The 20,465-nt window shown below is 47.9% G+C and overlaps 1 protein-coding gene across 2 annotated transcripts in view; it reads right to left on the bottom strand.

The window, feature by feature from the left end:
- Positions 1-20,465, bottom strand: part of DLEC1 (DLEC1 cilia and flagella associated protein) — a 1,790,999-nt gene that overhangs the window by 1,121,369 nt on the left and 649,165 nt on the right. For both annotated transcript variants that reach the window (XM_069647686.1, XM_069647685.1), the window contains exon 13: positions 6,784-6,874. In XM_069647686.1, coding sequence (XP_069503787.1) covers positions 6,784-6,874 — 91 coding nt within the window. The remainder of the gene's footprint in view (positions 1-6,783; positions 6,875-20,465) is intronic.

The following is a 20,465-nucleotide window of genomic DNA, read 5'->3' on the forward strand; positions in this document are numbered from 1 at the left end:
GGACAACTTATGCACCAGGCCCAAGTAGGCCTCAAACAAGAGCTCCCGTGGACATCAACAAGGCAAGAGTCAGTTGCTGATCCTGCAGAATGAGCTTGGCGAAGCAACCAGCCAAGGTCGCAATGTTGCAAACCCACGTTCCAAGAGCAAATCATCAAAGGCACGATGTTGCAACCTCGCACTCCGCGCACCAACGTTAAAGTCACACCGACAAATTAAACCAGACGCACAGTAGAAAAACAATATTAATTGTGCAGAATTATGCCTCTTTCACGGTCCCTCCCCACGTGACCAAGCCGAACCTGACGAGATGCCAAACCCGGGAGAACAGAGGCGTCTGGATCCCTCGCTACGAGACACTGGCAGATACACTTGAAAGGCTCAATGAACATCTGCAACAGTGGGAACGGTACCCCGTCTAGCTATGAATAAGTCCTCACATTGTCTGCATGTACCCATAGTGAAACATTGTTGCAATTTACAGGTACACCGAGAGCTGGGAACGACGGTGGTCCCAGGCTGGGAAGCTCACGGGCGCACCAATCAGAACATGGGGCTCTTATCACTGACGCCAGCACATTTAGCCAATCCTCAGGAGTCTTCATGTAACAATTCTCATGTATCTAATTGTAGGGACAACCCAGATATACCACCTGACTACACCTTGTCCACTAATATCTTTCTCTATATGTGTGCTATACTAACCCTACCACTCGAACACCCAATTAAGAGTGGCAATAGGTTTTTTGTTAACTTTCTGAAGTGACGCAAGTAGCGCGTCATAATACAGTAAAAAGGGCCTGCGAGCCCCACGATTGAGTGTGTGTCAGGACGAACGCGTGCGCTCCTTGACCCATCCCTGCCGTTTTGTCTAATAAACAGCAGAGTCACCTTGCTCCTTGTGTGCGTCTCATACTCTATCTCATCTCATCTGGGATACACACGGGAGGAGTTGGGGCCTCCCTGCCTGGAGGTCTGCAGACGGTCCGGCCGACCCCGGCAGAATTTCCCCCCCGACACTGCCTTTCCAAATGATGAAAATGTCGTCTATGTATCTTAACCAACACAGAATGTTATCTTGGTATGGGTTACGACTTGAATGATAGTAAATATGTGCTAATGAATACAAAGAAAACCCTAATAGGTTGTCTTTCACCCACAGGGTCCGCAAATCATCGAACACACCTGGCAAAGAAAAAAGTGATAGGAAAATAGAATCTATCACCAGCATAGAACACAAGCAACAAAACACCCCTGATGAATGTCCTACATCTATATGTGTGTTTAGGGACAGAAACTTGTGCAAGTTGGGTCTAGGCAATAATCATATTATCAAGGTGATAGAAAATAATCACAATTCCAATGTGTAGGTTCACATGGGGTTGATCAAGTACTCAAAAGACTTAACCCACAGCGTGTGTATATTCTTGTGTCTTGTTTTTGTATAAAATCTGTTTTTATATGTTTTTCTCATGGATTTTTATGTAATGTGATCATTTTATGAGTATCAGTATCTATGTGTTTAATAAAAAGAGGTTTTAAGGTTTATAAGAGAATTTTGAGATAATTGACATATCCTTTGCCATAGGAACCCGTAGGATCTTAGACACATTTCAGTATACCTTCTTTTGTGATGTGAATATAGCTTAACCGTGTGGTAAGAAGCGTATGATGCCCTTTTACACGGTCTAGGCCGTTTGATAAGAGTATAAACTGTACATGACACATATACAGGAGCTTGGCATAGTACAGAGAACAGAGAATTGCATATCATAACATTGATTCCGTGCAAAGCAGAGTTAAATAGTCAGGTAGCACATTGTTGGAGGGACATAATGCATCCAGCGGCAGTTCACAGCAGTAGACACAAAGGCGATACAAGGGACAAAGAGGGGGGAAGTCAGTAGAAAAGTTGTGGTCCGAGTGATTAAGTATCGTTCTCTTTTAGCCAATTAGTTAGATGCAGTCTGAATTTAAAGAAGGGTTGGGGTTCTCTAATGCCAGGTGGTAAGGAGTTCCATAATTGCGCAGCCTTGACTGGGAAGCTGTGTCCTCCTATGGTAGAGAGTCTAAATCATGGCATTTCAGGTTGGCTATTCTTGTATGTCGGGGAGAGTTTTTTTTGCAAATTCTATCCATGAGGCATGGTGGTGCGTTATTGTTAAGGCACTTCTGTGTGAGAGAGGCAATCTTAAATTGAATTTTGTCAAAAGTGGATAGCCACTTGTGTTCTCTTCTTAGCGAGGATATGTGTTCATTTCTGTTAATTTTAAGAGCTGCTCCTAGGGGGTTGTTCTGGAGAACCTGTATTTTATGGATAATATCTTTATTAGCTCCAATATAGAGTGCGTTACAGTAATCCAATTTGGAGAGTATGAGGGCCCTGGCCAGCGTAAGGCAGCCATCTGTGGAAAGGAATCCTTTACTAGCTCTGATGAGTTTGCATGTGTATGCAGTGGCAGAGGCTAGGGAGTTGACTTGTTTAGAAAAGTTCAAGGTAGCATCTAAGTAAAAGCCTAAGGTCTTTACTTCCTTAGCTACTTTTATATTATTGCCATTGATAGTGAAGTTAGCGTAATCAGGGCTCAGTTTGGAGATGCGAGTTGGGGTACCTAAAATAATGAGCTTGGTTTTTCGTCGTTCAGGCATAACCCATGAGTGACCATCCATGCCTGAACGATACTGTAGATTCTATTCACCAAGGCCAAGTCCACGGCGTAATCTCCTGAAAGCGGAAGGAGGATCTGGGTATCATCTGCATAGTTAGTGTAGGTGATACCCAGATGGTCCATTTCGTCTTAGAGGGGCTTAGTGAATACATTGTATAGAGGGGGTGACACGCAGGATCCCTGTGGTACACCACAGGTTATAGGGATCGGGTCAGCTGAGGCCGATGGAGAGAAGACTCATGGTCCGGTTGCTCAGGAAGCACCGATTAAGGCATCCTCCGAGAAATGGGCAGTGGAATCTAAGTGGCTGCATAGAACTGAGTAGTCGACCAAGTTGAAAGCAGCCGAGAGGTCTAGCAGGAGGAGTAGGGCAGCTTTGCCTTGATCTCTGTACTCATCTATTTGGGCCTTAAGATCAATTAGGGCCGTCTCCGTGCCATGTTGTGGGCGGAATCTTGATTGCCGGGATCCAAGTAGACGGTTAGATTCGAGGAAATTCTGTATTTGACTATATGCCACTTTGTCCAAAATTTTTAGAAGAAATGGCACGGTTGTGATAGGCCTGAAGTTTGTGGGAACGACCGGGTCAAGGGTTTGCTTCTTTAATAGTGGCAATACCCAAGAGTCCTTCAAATGAGGAGTTAATAAGTTTAGTTATAAAAGGGGAAAGTTCTCCCGCAGCATCTTTGATGAGTTGTGCCGGGCATTGGTCACCTTTGCAGTTGGACGGTTTAAGTCCCAATATAACCTTTTCCACCTCGATAATCGATACTTTGGAGAAACTGAAGCGTGCTTCTTGCTTAGGATGTTGGACAGGGTCTGTACTCTGTGAGGTTTGGGGCATTAGGGAGGCTTTCATAAGCACAATTTTGGTTTGTAGGTTGGCCACTTTATTTGTTAGGGCATGTTGGATGCTGGAGCACTTTTGTTTGTCTTTGGTACAGTGTTCCTGTGGTACAATGGGCGATTCTAATTCCTTCAAAATAATATTTGACACTGGATTTAGATTGAGAGATTCTGTTATAGGTTTCCTGTTTGGCTAATAGAATGTCCTTCTTGTAGTGGGTAGATGCCTTGGTTAGGTTGAGTTTATTTTCAGCTGACAGGGAGAGTCTCCAAGCCGTTTCACATTTTCTTTTGATTAGCCTGAGGTTTTTTAGATGGGGAGTGTACCAAAAATTAAGATGTTTTTTAGGTTTACTGCTTCTTAGTTTAAGCAGAGCGATCTGGTCAAGGGCTGAGTTCATGGCTTTGTTATATTGTTCAACTAGTGAGTTAGGGTCCATGTCGTCTGAGGCCAGATTGAGTTTTGGAATTATAAGAGGCAGCAGTTTTTCGGTTGTCATAAGTTTTTTGTTTCTCGTGGGCACAGAAGGGGCGAGTATGGTCTGGGCCGTAATTAGGTTAGTTGTCAATGTGAAAAGTAGAAGATGGTGGTGAGTCATATGTGAGATGCAACTACCAAGCTAAATGCAATTTTAAGTCACAGGGTGCACATAAATGTGATGCACATAGGTGAGATGCAACTAATAAGCTAAATGCAGTTTTAAATCAGAGGGTACACAAACGTGAGATGCAACTAACAAGCTAAATGCAGTTCTAAGTCACAGGGTACACATATTTGAGATGCAACTAACAAGCTAAATGCAGTTTTAAGTCACAGGGTACACATATTTGAGATGCAACTAACAAGCTAAATGCAATTTTAAGTCACAGGTCACAGGGTACACCTAGGCCAAATGCAATTATGTAGCTAAGTGCAATTTTGAGTCATATGGTACACATAAGTCAAATCCAACTATTGTGCAGAGATCGTATTAGATTAGCAGGATATAGGGGGCTAGATACAACTATCAAGCTAAATGCAGTTTGAATAACAGTACTGGTAGGCTGATACCACTATCCGGATGAATATATTTTTGCCTAGCAGACTAAGGCGCCCTATGTACATAGTTCCAGGTTGCTAATGACTAGGCAGCAAGCTACCGACTGCAGCATTAATTATTGTGCGAAGGAGAGAGGGGATAGATCTTCCATATGTCTGGACTAGCAATATAAGCACATATAACATAGATAGCCGACCATGAGAGGTTTTAAGCAGTGCTTAAATGAGGGAGCATAACGTTTATCAGGCAGCATGTAAACAATTGGTTAAATGGCATAGATGGCAGTAGAAGACATAGTACGATGTGGCATGTGTTACAGAAAGCAGCATGTGGTATTGCAAGCTTAGCCTAGTCAGAGGGACGTACAGCAACTAAGGCAAAACATAGGTAGGCAAGGTGCCGCTGTGTCAGATAGCGTACAGTTGCTTGTATACACAAGGGCTATGGGGCGCCTGAATAATACAGGTCGGCCGTTATAGCCGTGAACAGTCAAATAGAGTCTAGGGGGCACAGTACTCACAGGTTAAGGTCAGTTATGGATTCGGGCAGAGGACCCGGCCAACGGCATTTACGGCATGCATACGACAGGCATAGGACAGGCCCTTTTGCGTGGCCCTTCTGCGGGGAACTTCCGGGCTCCGGCTTCCACCTATCAGTGGTGGTGGTGGGCGGAAGTAGAACGTGGCAGCCAATCTGGATGAGGAACAGGCTGGTCAGGCAGATGCAGTCGAAAGTACTGTGATGGACGTGGCGGCCATTGACCACGTTGGGAGCAATGGCGGTGTTGGACAAAATAGGTCGGGCAGGGACAACGAGGGATGTATTAGCCCTGATTCTTGCACGGCTGCCTTGCAGGGTGCACAAGAAGATTTTAGATCATGGTCGGCCGCATTTTGCGGATAGATGCCACGGCTCGCTGCTGCAGTGTAGAGAGGTACCTGCAGAACCCCATGTGCTGGGCAAGCCTCGTGGCGCTGGAGAGGAGGCTCCTGCCTACCTCTCCCGATGTAGATGCAGCTATGGGCCTGCGATTGACTGCACCATACTTAAAAGCGGAGTGTAAATCATTTGCACCTTCATTTTACACTTGATTAGTACGCTCTTAGAAAATTACTCCCTCACAGTTAGTGGGGAACATGCGATAGGTAACAGTGCTGAAAAGTTGGGGAGGGGTGAGCAGTAAAAGGTGATCATCAAGAGAGAAAGTTTACTGTCTGGGTTCAAGAATATCTTATGAGGTGTGAAGAAAGTGCTCCGTGAAGAGGTGAATCTTTATTTATCTTTGGAATGTCATATGAGTAAAGGAAGGTCTGCTGTTGATGGGTATATGGTTTCACAGTCTGGGGGCAAAGACCAAGAATGCGTACTTCATTTTGTGCATTACTGCTGCACTAGCCTGGGAAGGTCCTGACCTCTGTTGAATTGTTGACAGCCAGAGATGGTGGCTTACGTGCCAGATATGAGGTAGCATACACAGTGACAGTCTTGTATATGACGTAGCAGGCTTTGAAGATGATGCATGCGTCTATGGGCAAGCAATAGAATTCGGTGGGCGTACGGTTGTCGTTTTTGCAGAGACCTTTGATGAAGCTGGCAGCAGCGTGGCAGATGCTCCTAGTAGGTGCTAGGGTGGTGGCAGGAAGGCTGCTAACAAGGGACTGGCCTCCATACAGATGAGATAAAACCAGAGCCTGGATGGTGAAGCTGGTTCGTGGTTGGAAGGTCTTGATTTTTGGCATGAAGCACAGTTGGAATAATAATGTCTGGGTTTTGCAGTGTGTCTGTTGGACGAGTGTCAGCTGTTCATATGAAATCATAGCTTTCTTGCTTGCATGTCATAGTGATAGGTATGACGCTACTACAGTGGGAATGAAAAATAACATACAATAACAAAATAGCTCAAAGGACACCACGGTTCAATTTCTCGCTGAAAACGTGCCTTTTTCATGGAATAGAAAATTGTTTGTATGGCAAATGACATCAAGTAAAATCCACAAAGCATGACAGAAAGTTCTTAAGTTTATAATTCCATAATAATAGACACTCTGTACATCAGGTCTTAACAGTCACTAAGTCCGTCACACCACTCATGCATATGTCTTCCGTAGTCTTTGATTATTCTAAAAAATTACATCTTCAGGACAGTTAACATGTGCACCTAATCAGCAATCTCGACGACAATACATTTAGAGACTCCTGCTTCCTTCCTTACAACGTACTTTACATACCTACAATGGTGAGATCCTGGACCTGGCAGTTGTCACAGACAATGGTAAACGTTTGTTGGAACGTTTCAGCAGAGGTTGGAAAAAACACGACCTACAAAAAAGTGGTTACAAAGGAAAAAGTGAGGTTCCGGTATTTCAATGTCTCAGATTATAAACCCTCACCTCCCCCAGAACATGTTTGTTTCTCTAACAACAATGTAGTGCTGAAAGTGAACAATGTGGATTAGCACTTGGGTTGTGCATCCTAGCCACTCAAAATGCAGTTAATAACTTCCGTATTCTGCCAGAGGTCCAAGCAACCAGGAGAGCTGAGAGCAGCACCTCCAGTTTTTTTCATTTCGCATGGGAGCCATATTTACCTAGTTTTCAATGAGGACTAACAGGTTTGCGTTTCGAATCTGGGTGTGTTGTATTGTGCTGTACTCCAAAACGTAGCCTTTTTCCCCTTCTAGCAAAGTCGAATCTGGGCATGTTGTATTGCGCTGTGCTCGAAAACCTAGCCTTTTTCCCCTTGTAGGAAAGTCGAATCGGGGTGTGTTGTATTGTGCTGTGCTCAAATACTTAGCCCAAAACTTGGCACGCAAATTGGCTGTGTGCACTCCCCTGTTCTCTAGCCGCTTGCGCTCCCTCACATTATAGGTCCTGCATCCTGTTCTATTCCCCCCTCATGCATTTCCCTTCCTTCGTCTCGCATCTCAGCCCTTCCCTCTCCAATCTGTTATGTGCTATTCTGACACTGGCTCGTTCTCCACTGTTTTTCTGGCATTACTTTGCATTGCCTGCATTCTTCTTCTAGGTTCCTGTTGCGTTATGTGCTTTGTTGACTGTATTGACTTTGTGTTTGCTCTCTACTGTTCTTGATATTGTGTTGCTATCCACGGTTTGTGGCATCACATTGCAATAGCCTGCATTCTTCACTTCTAGGTTGCCTGATGACCTCTGTGTTTTGCTTTTGGTCCTGTATTGCATCTACATTCTTTACTTCCAAGTTGCCTGTTGTGCTTTGCCTCGGTTCTGCACTACATCTGCATTCTCCACTTCTAGGGTCCCTGTTGTGCTCTTTTCTTTCTGATGGTTCTGTACTGCTTCTGATTTGTAGGTGCGTTATTTGTTGTGCCCCCTCCCTTTTGAGCCCCCCGTGCCTCCCTCCTGTCTGCCCCCCACCGAGTATCCTCCCCTCCCTCCTCTCCCTAACCCCCTCTTTCCTCCCTGCACTACCTATGGTGCTCTATGTCTCACCAATCTTTTCTAACTCCTTTTCTATCGACTTTCCTATCCCTCTCACTAAGTCTGGCAGGAAAAAGCTCAAAAGGAACATCCTGGTCTCCAACCCAGGCTTCCCTATCGCTGATACCTATACCAGTGCTTCCTACAGACAGACCCTTACTGACATACTCTTTTTGTTCCCTCTCCAGGCCTATGGAACCCCCATATGGTCTCTGTTCTCTCTCCTTTTTCCTCTTCTCCGATTAATGGTGGCACCCGGTGGGAGGCCCTCCTGGCCCCCTTCCACTCCTCTAAGACCATCACTAATGTGTACTTAAATGGCACCGTCTTGGTCCAGGGCCCTCAGGCCAATCTCCTCCTTTTTGATAGACACTTCCTGCGCCTTACCAACTTTCTTTCCTCTCCTGCTATCCCTTCTTAACCCTCTCTGGCTCCTCTGCCGCCTACTTCCTCTGCCACCTCTTTGGCACCCCCTGCTTCTCTGGCCTCCCTGTTGCCTTCCCTCTGCCACCCCTCTGGCAATCTCTTCTCCCTCTCAGACTACCCTGCCTTCTCTTCCGTCCTCCTCAGCCCATCCTTAGGCACCTCCAACACTTCCACAGGGTGTACCTCTGGCCTGTACCCCTCCCCGGAAGTCCTTCAAATGTGGAAACCTGCTCGACATCACTACTCTGAACTCTTGTACAGCTGTCAAATATTCCTCTGACATCTGCCGACTCCTTGAAAAGCTTGATTTGGATGTACTCTGTCTCACCGAGATTTGGTTCACGGCCAGCTCTGTCACGAGTTTCGACACTCCCCTTCCCGATGGCTACAAGATCCTCACCGAACCCGGTGGGGGTGTAGCCTTGATTTTCCCAGAGTGGATCCCTGCTTCTATCATTCCAATGCAGCATTACTCCTCCACTCCTCCTTTGAATACCTGGTCTGCAGGCTCTCTATCTCTTCTGGCCTCTCTCTCATTTATTTTATTTTCAAATTTCTTTATTGGCATTTATATAAGAGACAGTTGCATCGTAACATTGTGCGATCACATTGGTATAAGTCAGGATTAATCAAGATAGGCCAAATAGAAATTAACAATTAAACAGAAACAACAAAACGTAAACAACATTAACAAGTCTCCGTATGGTCAGTGGCGTAAGCAACGTAGGAAGATCAGGCAACAAATAAGTTCAAGTTATGGACTGCGCAAATGTTCTGTGTCAGATAGCATGTTTCGATAGTGGCAAGTTACTCAAGGGGGTTTATCGTCATTGGGGGGGTTAAGTAAGGCCCAGGTGAGAGTTTTCCAGGCAGAAAGTGCCAAGCTCGTGTCTTCGGGGGATGTGGTGACCCCATCCTCCCAAGCAGAGGTTTCTGCCCCTATCCAGCGCTCCAGTTCGTTACGCCATACCTGGTATCGTGGGCCTCCAGGTCGCTTCCAGGCCATAGCAATGGTCCTTTTGACCAGAATGCATACTAGGTCCATGAGCTTAACTGAGTGTTTGAACTTGGCCAGTCTGGGATACGTTCCGAGAAGGCACTCCTTTGGGGTCCACTCATATCTGGTCATGCCTGCCTCGCTACAGAGGAGTTCCACCTTCGCCCAGAGTTGCCGGACCTGGACACATCCCCAGAACATGTGTAAAAGATTTGCTTCATCTCTGCCGCACCAAGGGCAGTTATGTTGGGGTAGCCCATATATTTTGGCTATTCTAAGTGGTGTCAGGTACGAGCGATATAACATATTAAGCTGAATCAATTTAAATCTAGAGTTTCTAGATACCACGTTGGGAAACGCTAGTGCTCTGCCCCATTCTGCTTCAGACAATTCATGCCCCAAGTCTCCTTCCCATTTGAGTTTGAGATCCTGACTGCGGGGATTGGGCCTATCGATTAGGTGGCTGTATATACGGGACACAGGCCTCCATCCATCTCCCAAACTATATAGGAGTGTTATGAAGGGGTCAGTTTCAGGTTCTTCTGGCCACGCGTCCCATTTGGTCCGAGCAAATTTACGGATCTTTAAGTACCAAAGGAATTGGCCAGCCGGGACGCCATCTACTGACTGCAAGGAGGAGAAATCCCGGAAGGAGCCCTCGTTATATAGATCCCCCCAAGTGTACACTCCCAGCCTTTCCCAGTATCTAATGGAAGCAAGGTCTACAGAGTTCTGACACAGGTCGGCCAGGAGCGGTGTGTCCGGAGTATATCTATGTTTCAAGTGGAGAAGAATTTTAACCCTTTGCCATATCTGACGACCCAGGGTAGCTAAATATGGGATCCCATCCACAAGACATTGAGGGGCCCAGATGAGTTCGTTTAGCCGGATCGGAGCAATTGAGCGTTGTAAAAGCGCTGTTTCGGGGGTGTCTTCATCAGCTAGCCATTTAGCCACGAAGCTTAGTTGGGCAGCCAGGTAGTATCGCTCCAGATCAGGGAGCCGAATGCCTCCCTGCTCATAGGGTAGGGTCAGCGTGGATAATGCAAATTTGTGCCTACTAATTCCCCACAGGAAGTCTTTAAGTATCTTCCCCAAAAGGCGAAAGAAGGGTGTCCTAATATAATAAAAAATGTTTTGGAAACCATAAAGAAATCTGGGGAGAACAATCATCTTGATGATGGAAGCCCTGCCCATCATGGATAGGGGGAGGCGAGCCCAAAACTTAATCGACCTGCGCAAGGGAGGCAGCGCCGCTGCCGTGTTGTTGACGTGCATAAGTTCAGGCGTGTGATAAATATTAATGCCCAGATAGCGGAACGTGATGGGGCGCCAACTTATACCCAGCAAGGGGAGGTCATCGACGTGTGTGTTTTGGAGGGCGCCTAACGGAAACAGACAAGACTTATGTCTGCTGAAGTGTATGCCTGATACCTTGGCAAAGTTGCCGAGGACCTCCAGCATGGTCGGGACATTCAACTGCGGGTCCCTCACATAAAGGAGGACATCATCTGCATACAGGGAAATTATGTGGTCCACCCCGTCTAGCCTTATACCAGCATCGAAGAACTGTTTCCTAAAAAAGATGGCGATGGGTTCGAGCCCAAGTATATATAACATAGGGGAGAGCGGGCAGCCCTGCCTCGTGCCCCTTTGTATGTCCCATGCCGTGGAGATGAGCCGGCCAGATTTTACTCGTGCTCGTGGTTTAGTGTAGAGAACTGTGATCCATCTAACGAATCGTTCTCCAAAGCCGAACTCCCGGAGCACCGCAATTAGCCATTCCCAGAAAATAGAATCGAACGCCTTGATGGCGTCCAAAGAGAGCAAGGCATAAGATTCCCCTACATGAGTGGAATGTGATAATACATGTTGTAGCCTACGAAGGTTGGCAGTGGTGTTGCGGCCCGGCACAAAGCCGCTCTGGTCGGGGTGCACCACTCCTCCGATCACCCTGGACAGCCGCTTAGCCAGAATGGTTGTAAGAATTTTGACATCATAATTGAGCATCGCGAGAGGGCGATAGGAGTCACAGTCATCTGCAGGTTTACCTGGCTTGAGGAGCGGAACCACCAAAGTCTCACGCATGCTCCCAGGCAGGATACCCGTCTCGTAGGCCTCTAGGAACACCTCGTGCAGCAGCGGAGTCAATTCCGGCTCGTAGGTTTTGTAAAATTCGGCAGGTAGCCCATCACTGCCCGGGGCCTTACAAGTGGCCAGAGACTTGATGGCATCGGTTATGTCATCTATGGTGATATCAGCATCCAAAGCCTCCTTATGTGACGGCGGGAGTAGGGGCAGGCCAATTTCATCCAAGGTGTTTGAAATTTCCTCAGGGGGCACCACGTCATTATGGGAGTATAGTTGGGCATAAAACTGCCCGAAAGTGTCGTTAATCCCATGTTGGGTCCGATGTAATGTGCCATCAGCATCTCTTAAGGCTGTAGTCGGATGTTTAGGGTGTTCTTTCCTACACAGCCAGGCGAGCAGTCTACCAGGTTTATCAGCGTGGGCGTGTGCTTTATTGGTTCTGGTGATATAATCAAATTTGGCCAGTCTGTCCCAAGCTTCCTTGCAGGTGGCCCTTGTACTGGCAAGCCTGTCTTCCTGCGGTTGGGGGTCCAGGGTGTTGGATTCTAGCTGTTCTATTTCAGTCTCTAGTAATTCAAGTTCAGATCTTAGGCGTTTTCTCATTCCTCCAGCCTTTGCTATGACCTCTCCCCTTACAACCACTTTGAGAGCATCCCAGACTGTGCTTAGGTGGTCAACGCTGTCTTTATTCTCACGAATGTAGTCCTCTAGGGATTCCCTGAGATCTTCCCTGAACTCCGAATCTTTAAGTGCCTCGGTGGGCATCCTCCATGTAGGTATAGGAGGTCTGGGGCCCGTAATGTTCCATTCAATTACCAGGGGGGAGTGATCAGAGATGGTACGGCCCAAATAATTGGAAGAAGCAATCTGGGGAAAGCTTTCTCTGCCAGTAAAGAGGTAGTCAATTCTGGTGTGAAGATTATGTGGCGAGGAGTAGAAGGAATAGCCTCGATCCCCTGGGTGTTGCTCCCGCCAGATGTCTACCAGGTCTAGGCGGTTCAGCATGACATTCATGGCGGTGGTAGCGGTCGACGGGCCCCCCAAGGGAGGAGCAGATCTGTCAAGCACTGAGTCACTGACGCAATTAAAATCGCCTCCCCAGATAAAGAATGTGTCTCTATACAGTGTAATCTTTGTGTACAACATAGCAAGGTGCGCGGGGATATTGTTGTTGGGGAGGTATGAATTGACAATGCATACCTCAGTTTGTTCGATGTGGCCCCAGAGTATCACGTACCTTCCTTCCGGGTCCTGTTCGGCTTTTTTGAGCTGGAAGGGGATGTGAGGGCTGATCCAAGTGAACACCCCTCTTGCGAATTTAGAATAGGCGGACCCGAACCCCTGTCCACCCCAGTATGATTGGAGCGTCGCGGTGGATTCCTTGGTTAAGTGGGTTTCTTGTAATAGGGCCAGCCCTATCTTCTTCCTGTGTAGAAAGGATTTAACTCTGTTGCGGCGTAAGTAGGTACCCAAACCTCTCACATTCCAAGTGGCGATCTTAAGGCGTGTAGACATGATGGTGGCAGAGGAGTTGGAGCGCTGAACTCATGGTGGTCTCAACCGTCTTCAAGCCAGCTTCGTGTGCTGAACAAATGCCCCCTGGGTCGGCCGTCAGCAATGCGCATTGTAATCTTCCTGTTGCCCATGATTGTTGTGTTGATATATTAAACGGAGACTTATGAACAAATTTAACTTCCACTCGAACAGGTGGATCGAATATGAAAGATAACTGTGTGTTGCCCCCAGCAGTCGTTCTGGGAGGACAACGCTCGGGGGCTTCCGCTACCCATAGGCCGATCCGGGCCGTGAGGTGCGGATGTGGTGTTGGCCATAGGCCAGCCATGCTTGGGGTGGGGTGGGTTGTGACAATGTCCATGGGTAGTCCTTATAGCTCCCGTCCTTGAAAGAACCAATTGATCATTACAGCAAAGAGATCTGTTCGTGATCAGCCGTTGGGCGTCAGGGCGTGATCCTCTCCCTCAGCCAAATTATTGTGCTCCATCCACATAGTGGCTGCTGCCGGAGTCTCCATGAAGACAGCTTTGCCTTTGTATAGTATCTTAAGGCGCGAGGGGTACAGGAGCATGTATTTGAGATCCAGCTTCCGCAGTTGGGCTTTGACAGGTATAAATGAGTTCCTGGCACGCTGCACTTGTGGGGTATAATCTGGGTAGATAACGATCTTGGAGTCATTGCGTCTGATCTCGCCTCCGTCCCTCGAGAATTTGAGGATCGTCTCTCTATCGCGAAAGTTTAAAATCTTGGCTATCATCGGGCGTGGGTGTGATCCCGGTGGGGGTCGTTTTTGTAGGGAGCGGTGGGCTCTCTCGACGGAGAATCCCTGTGTAAGCTTGCCAGCTCCCACCTCTTGTATTAATAGGGATTCAATGAATTCCGTGGGGTCGGTACCTTCCATCCCTTCCGGAACGCCAAGGACTCGGATGTTACTGCGGCGGGCCCTTCCCTCTGCTTCCTCAGACCTCGCCTCGAGATGAGCCACTTGTTTCTCAAGTGCGATAACTTTGTGCTTTAAGTCCTTGGCAGTGTCTGTGGTGTCCTGCAGTTTTATTTCCACCGTGTTTATTCTTTCCGCTAGGTTGCGGGCATCTTGGCGGATGAGCTGCATGTCTACCTTAAGTTCATCTATCCTGGTCTCCATGCACGTTTGGAGTGTAGCAATGGCCTGCAGCACTTGGGCGTTGCTGGGGTCGTCAACTGTTGCAGGGGGTTCCGTCTGTGTGGGGATCTCATATTGGCTGGACTGTTTAGGTTTAGCCCCTGAGAACGAGTCCATGATTGTTGCACCCCTGTTTTTGTTTCGTGAGGTAGACATTAGTCCCTCTTAATGTTGTGGAGGCAGATACGAGCCCTTAGACAGTGAGTAACAAGGCGAGCGTTATGCAGTGATGCACAGTGTTAGTCCGTGATGGCACCGGAGAACACAGGGGGGGTGCAATTAAGTATACGCTCCTGCGCAGGGTATTCTCCCGGTTGGGCAATGGAGTGCTCTGCCGCTGTCCTGTAACCCTGCTAGGCCCTGCTGTCTGCGGCACGGGCGAGTTCCTGCTCCCCGGTGTTGGGTTAGGGTCTGCAAGTCTTCCGGTTCATCTGAGCGTGGACCGTTCCCTCTTCAACCGCGCGGTTGCCTGTTCAGGGAGGGAGGAGGGCCCCGTGCAGTACGCTGTAACGACAGCGGCAAGGGTCCGTTTACTCTGCTGCCTCTCTGGCCCACGGAGCCCCACCGCACTCGCGGCTGGCAGTTCACCGACGGGTCTCCCTCGAAATGGCAGCGGTCCGCTTACCCCCTGTGTCTCCTCTGCAGCGGTCCCAGGGCCTCGGATGTAGTTCCGTTCGCTCCCCTGGGTAATGCGGAGGCTCTCCTGTGCGCTCAGGGGCTTCTGGGGGGGAGGGAGATCTAAGGGCGGCCGGTCCTGCGCCTGGTTTCCACTGGGGTCTTTCCGCTCTACTCACAGGGACTCCTTCGACGCGACCTTCTCCCTGCTGCCTCGCTGCCGGCTTAAACTGCTCTTCCGTCAGGCCTCGGCGCCGTCCGCCATCTTGTTTCTCCCGGGGGTATCAGTTCGGATGCTGCGTTTTCAGGGACGCCGGCTCCGTTTCTCTTCGTTCCTGCGCCGGGCAGGGCCAGAATCGCTTCCCCCACCGGAGTATGGGCTTGGAACTTGTTCAGGTCAAAATTTTCGATCGAATTAAGGATCTAGGCCAGGATCGAGACGGGAGCTCCTCACAGACACGTCTTTACACCATCGGCGCTGGCCACGCCCCCCCTTCTGGCCTCTCTCTCATTGTGGCCACTATCTACAGGCCTCCTGGCCAGGTCATCCTCTACCTCGCTGAGTGGGCTGACCGCTCCTCCTCGCTCCTTGCCTCTACCGCTCAACTTCTCCTCCTCAGAGACTTGAACATCCACTTGGATGCTACCAGCCCTTCTTCAGGACACTATTGCAACCTCTGGGATTCTCTCTCTCTCTCTCTCTCTCTCTCTATTCTTCCCTCTGGCCCGACTCACTCTGCAGGGCACACCCTGGATGTTCTGACCTCCTCCTCACTAATCCTCTCACCACTTCTCTTTTTTGGAGTGACCCCTTTCTCCTTTCTTCCCACCTCTCTCTTTCTTCCATGCAGGTCAAGCTGAATTCAGCACTGCCACCTACCTTCTCTGTCATCCGACCCATGAAGCATGTGTCAGTTGAGGCTTTTGCTGCTACTTTCTCTCCTCCTCCTTTGGCCGACTCGCACCCTGACACAGCCCTCTCTAACCTTCATCTTTCCATCGCTAACATTCTGGATGTCTGTCCTTGCCCCTGTCATGAGGATCCTCTTGAAGCCCAAATCCAAGTACAACTCTTGGTACGATTTGACCTCACTGGACTTAAACACAAGTGTAGGGTGGCGGAGAGGAAGTGGAGGGCATCGGGCGCACCTCCTGACTAACTGGCCTGCCGCCTGCTCCAAAGGCAGTACAGACTATATGTTGTCTCTAAGAAGAGAGCCTACATGCAAGCCAGCATCTCTGCAGCATCTAACAACTAGGCCGAACTTTACAAAATCTGCAAGGAGCTGGCCAATCCTGCTGCAGTCTCTACCTCGCCTGTTCCCTCCCAGGCCCTCTGCCCAGTCTTGGCCTCTCATTTCACTACTAAAACTCAGGACATCCTGTACACCCTCTCTTCCTCCTCCTCTACCACTACTGGCCCGTTTGAGGCTGTCACTCCTGCTCCTTTCTCATCCTTTCCCCTCTTCATTCCCCACAATGTTTCTAGGCAAGTCTGATCTATGAAAGTCTGATCAAAACAGGTTCTCCCCTGTTCATCCAGAACCATCAAGGACCACACCAACACCCTTGCTCCAGCCTTGGCCGATTTCTGCTATAAACTCCTTTACCACTGGAACTTTTCTCTCCCCTCTTAAGCACTTTGTTGTGCACCCCCTTCTAAAGAAGCCCTCGGCCGATCCATCCTCTCCGGCTAACTATTGCCCGATCTCCATCACTCCTTTCCTGGGCAAATTCGTGGAAAAGCTGGCCATCTCCCAGCTTAATCTACATATTTAATCTGTTGGTTGCCTGCATGACCATCAGTCTGGCTTCAGAGCTGCCAAAAGCACAGAAACTACTCTCCTGAACACCTGTGAAGACTTGCTCTCCAATCTTGCCTCTAATCTCCCTTCTGTCCTCATTTTCCTCGATCTATCCTTTGCTTTTGACACAGTCATCCATGCAATCCTCCTCAATCGCCTAGGTGACAACCTTGTTATTACTGATCAGGCCCTGCCCTGTTGATCTGCTTTCTCACTGACCGACCCCCTCAGGTCCAACTGGGGTCTTTCTTCTCTCTTCTATCTCTCTCTCCACTTATGGTATTCCCCAGGGTTCTAACCTCGCTCCCTAGCTCTTCAACCACTACCTGGCACCTCTTGCCCACTGCATCGCTACTCACTGCTCCAATGTTCAATGTTATGCGGATGGCACGCAGCTCCTTTTCAGGATCGCCTCAGCCACCTCTGCTTCTTCTCTCATAGCAGACTGTCTGGCCGCAATTCAGGAATGGTGTTCCGCAAATGATCCCGACCTTAATGGCAGTAAGACTGAGATTCTCCGCATTGAGGCACCTGCTCCCTCCTTTCCTCTCTCCCTCTGGCTGCCCACTTTGGGCCCTCTTCCTGCTTATTCCTGTGAGACTAAGAACCTTGGTGTCATTTTCGACTCACCTTCTCCTTCTCTCCTTACATCTCTGAAGTCTCTAAGAAGTCAAACTATCAGCTGCACCTCCTCAGAGGTATTCTTCCTTTTCTCACTTTCCCCCAGAAGCTCACTGTCGCCGGAGCTCTGGTCCTCTCTAGGCTGAACTATTGCAACAGCCTATTTCTAAATCTTCCTGCCTCTACTCTTCGACCTTTACAACTTATCTAGAGCAGGACTGCAAGACTTGTCCTTGGCCTCAAGCCCAGGTATCATGTCTCTCCAGCTCAGAAATCTCTTCACTGGATCCCTGTGGCTTCAAGGATCAACTTCAAGGCCCTCTGCATTATCCACAAGGCTTTCTGGGGCCAGGGACTGCTCTACCTCCAACTTACTCTTCCAAAACATCTCCCTTCTTGAGTTCTCCGCTCATCCACTTCCAACTCTCTGAGGGTCAGACGCTTCTCCAAGCAGAGAGTTGGGGGTAGATCTATCTCCTCGACTGGTGCCTCCCTCTGGAACAGCCTCCCTGCCTCTCTCAAACCTGAGCAGAATCACCTGCAGTTCCGGACGCAACTCAAGACCTTCCTTTTCGCTTCTGCTTTCTCTCTTCTTTTCCCCTACTGATGCACCTGACTGCTCCATGCACTGGTCACCCTCTGAACTCGGGCCCAGGCTCCTGCACGTCCAGTTGCCCTTGCACTGCATCTGGGCTCCCCAGAACTTAAGGATCTGTATCTGCAACCCTACAGTCCCTTCTCTCTGCACTTATGAGCCAACTACTGGCTGCACTTGTGAGTAATCTGCAGGTCCCCCTTTCCCTCCCCCTGGCACTTTCCCCCTTCCCTCTTCCCCGCACTTGCGTGATCTGAATGATACAAGGCCTTGTAAAATCATTCTTATGGCGTGCCTTTGTTTCCCCCTCCTTGTCTTGTCGCGCCTAGAAACACTTGTGTACAGGTGCATATAAATGACACATCATATCATATTGTATTGTCTCAGGAGGCTAGCTCAGCGGCAAGGTGCTCACCTTGGAAGCAAGACGACAGGAGCACCACAGGTTTGATCCCTGGGTGCGCGGTTAAAAAACCTCTGGGTATTAATCATATCATCAAGTGCAAACATGTTTCGTTCAATGAAAAATAAACATTCAGGGGTACAGGCCTGGGTGCTAATGGTCTTGTTATGTATGGCCATTAGAAACCATTTCTTTCTGAATGCTATATCTCACTACTGTGACGTCCCGGGAGAGTATTATGGAATTCATAAGGAACAGCTATGATACCATTGTTGGGGTTACATTATGTTCTCTGCTTCCTTTTTGGGCTTCTGTTGTGTGAGGGGATGTGATGTGTTTTTGTTTATAGTTACCTCAGGCCTCCCCTGTACACCATCACCAATGCTGGTGCATGGGTATAGGCAATGGGGGTTAAATAGGGAAGGGTAGACATACACAACATACAATTTAAAATAGGTAGCTTTGAACTGCAGTGTGTGTTTCAACATCAGCGTCACTCTAATGTCGCTGTCGTTGTCTTTCTGATGTCCCTGGAACCCCTCTATGAAACATAACCGATAGCTGATAGCTACTCATCTCTAATATAGTATGTAGCCGGCAGCTGTGGGCTATATGCACATATGAAAAAGCGCTTTGTTCTCATTCAACTTTCAAGCTCAAACAGACGGTATAGGCCGCAGCTGCAGGTTATAAGGATGTATTTCACCAATGTTTAAAATTATAATTGCTTCAGAAAACCATGGGCTGAAGGCAAAGCATTGTCCCAATCCAGGAAGAGAAACTTGGTCTAAAGAATTAACTGTACATTTTTGTCGGGTTTAAAGGTGGGATGCACTCAGGTATTAAAATCTACCAATAACAAATACATCCATTTTGGACCATGTATTGCTCTATAAAAAATATCTTGGAGTGGATCTTACCTAACATTTCATGATATTAATATCTGCGAACTGCATGGGTCCCCTGCCGCCATTTTATGATAATCTTTTCCCGACAGCCCTAAGTTAAAGTGCCCTGGCGGCAACAAATCACAGCACGGGGCATTCTATGTGACATCAGCAGGTCACAACACTATGCAACACCCATTGTCATGATGTTAGTGCACGACGGAGCAAACATCCTCTCTACGAAATGTATTGACTTGACTCCATAGAAATGGGCAAGACTCCTCTGTGTATAATAAGAATAATGTTCTACCTATTTATTTATGGCCTTCAAAACTCACTTGTTGTGTTGTACACAGTTATTACCCCCACCATCCCTTACAACACAATAAGGCAATTTGTTTGTTTTGTTTGTTTGTTTTTATTATTTGTAATGTGCACCTAACCCGGAGGTAGCAGGGCGCAGGAGCAACAAGAGGATTGTATAGCTTAGGTTACATAAATCACTGTAGATGGGTCCAGCTAAGGGTTACAGTACTGGACACATCACAACATTGAAGACAGAGTACTGTGCAGTAAGTCATAGAATATACACAGGATTACAGGTTTATATTATAACTGAGCACAATAAATACATTGTCATGTTCCTTAATCCAGGAGATAAGATTGGATCTAAAATGTAAGTAAGGAAGGTCTTCCCTTAGGGAGGGCGGTAGGGAGTTCCAATGTTGTGATGCTTTGACGGGAAAGCTGCTCCCCCCAGTAATAATACGTTTGAATCTTGGCACCAGTAGAAGGTTGGAGTTAGCCGTTCTAGAAGGTCGGCCGGAAGCTTGTCTAGTGAATCTCATTATAAGGTATTGAGGGGCAGAATGGTGGAGACATTTGTGGGTCAGGGAGAGGGCTTTAAAGAGGATCTTGTCTTTCGTAGAGAGCCAGTTAACAGATCTCCTGGTGTCTGAAAAGCAGGCTTTTTTTCGGGAGACTTAAAGCTGCTCTTAAGGCATTATTTTGCAGAATTTGGATCTTGTTTGTAATTTATTTGTTACTGCCTACGTAGAGAGAATTACAATAGTCCAATTTGGACAGGATCAAGGCTCTAGCTAGGGTGATACAGTTATTGGAAGAGAGGAAGGGTTTGGCTGTTCTGATAATTTTGCATGTGTAGGAGGTAGCGGAGGCCATGGCGTTTACTTGTTTGTTTAAAGTTAGTGTAGAGTCTAGATGGAAGCCAAGGGTTTTAACCTCCTTGGCCACAGCAATGATGTTATTATTGATTTCGAATGAACAATAGTTCTGGCCTAGTTTGTTGAGGTTGGTTGTCGTGCCTAGGATGAGTAG

Source organism: Ambystoma mexicanum, chromosome 2q (assembly GCF_040938575.1).
Source record: "Ambystoma mexicanum isolate Mex_15411 chromosome 2q, UKY_AmexF1_1, whole genome shotgun sequence".
NCBI classification, from domain to species: domain Eukaryota; kingdom Metazoa; phylum Chordata; class Amphibia; order Caudata; family Ambystomatidae; genus Ambystoma; species Ambystoma mexicanum.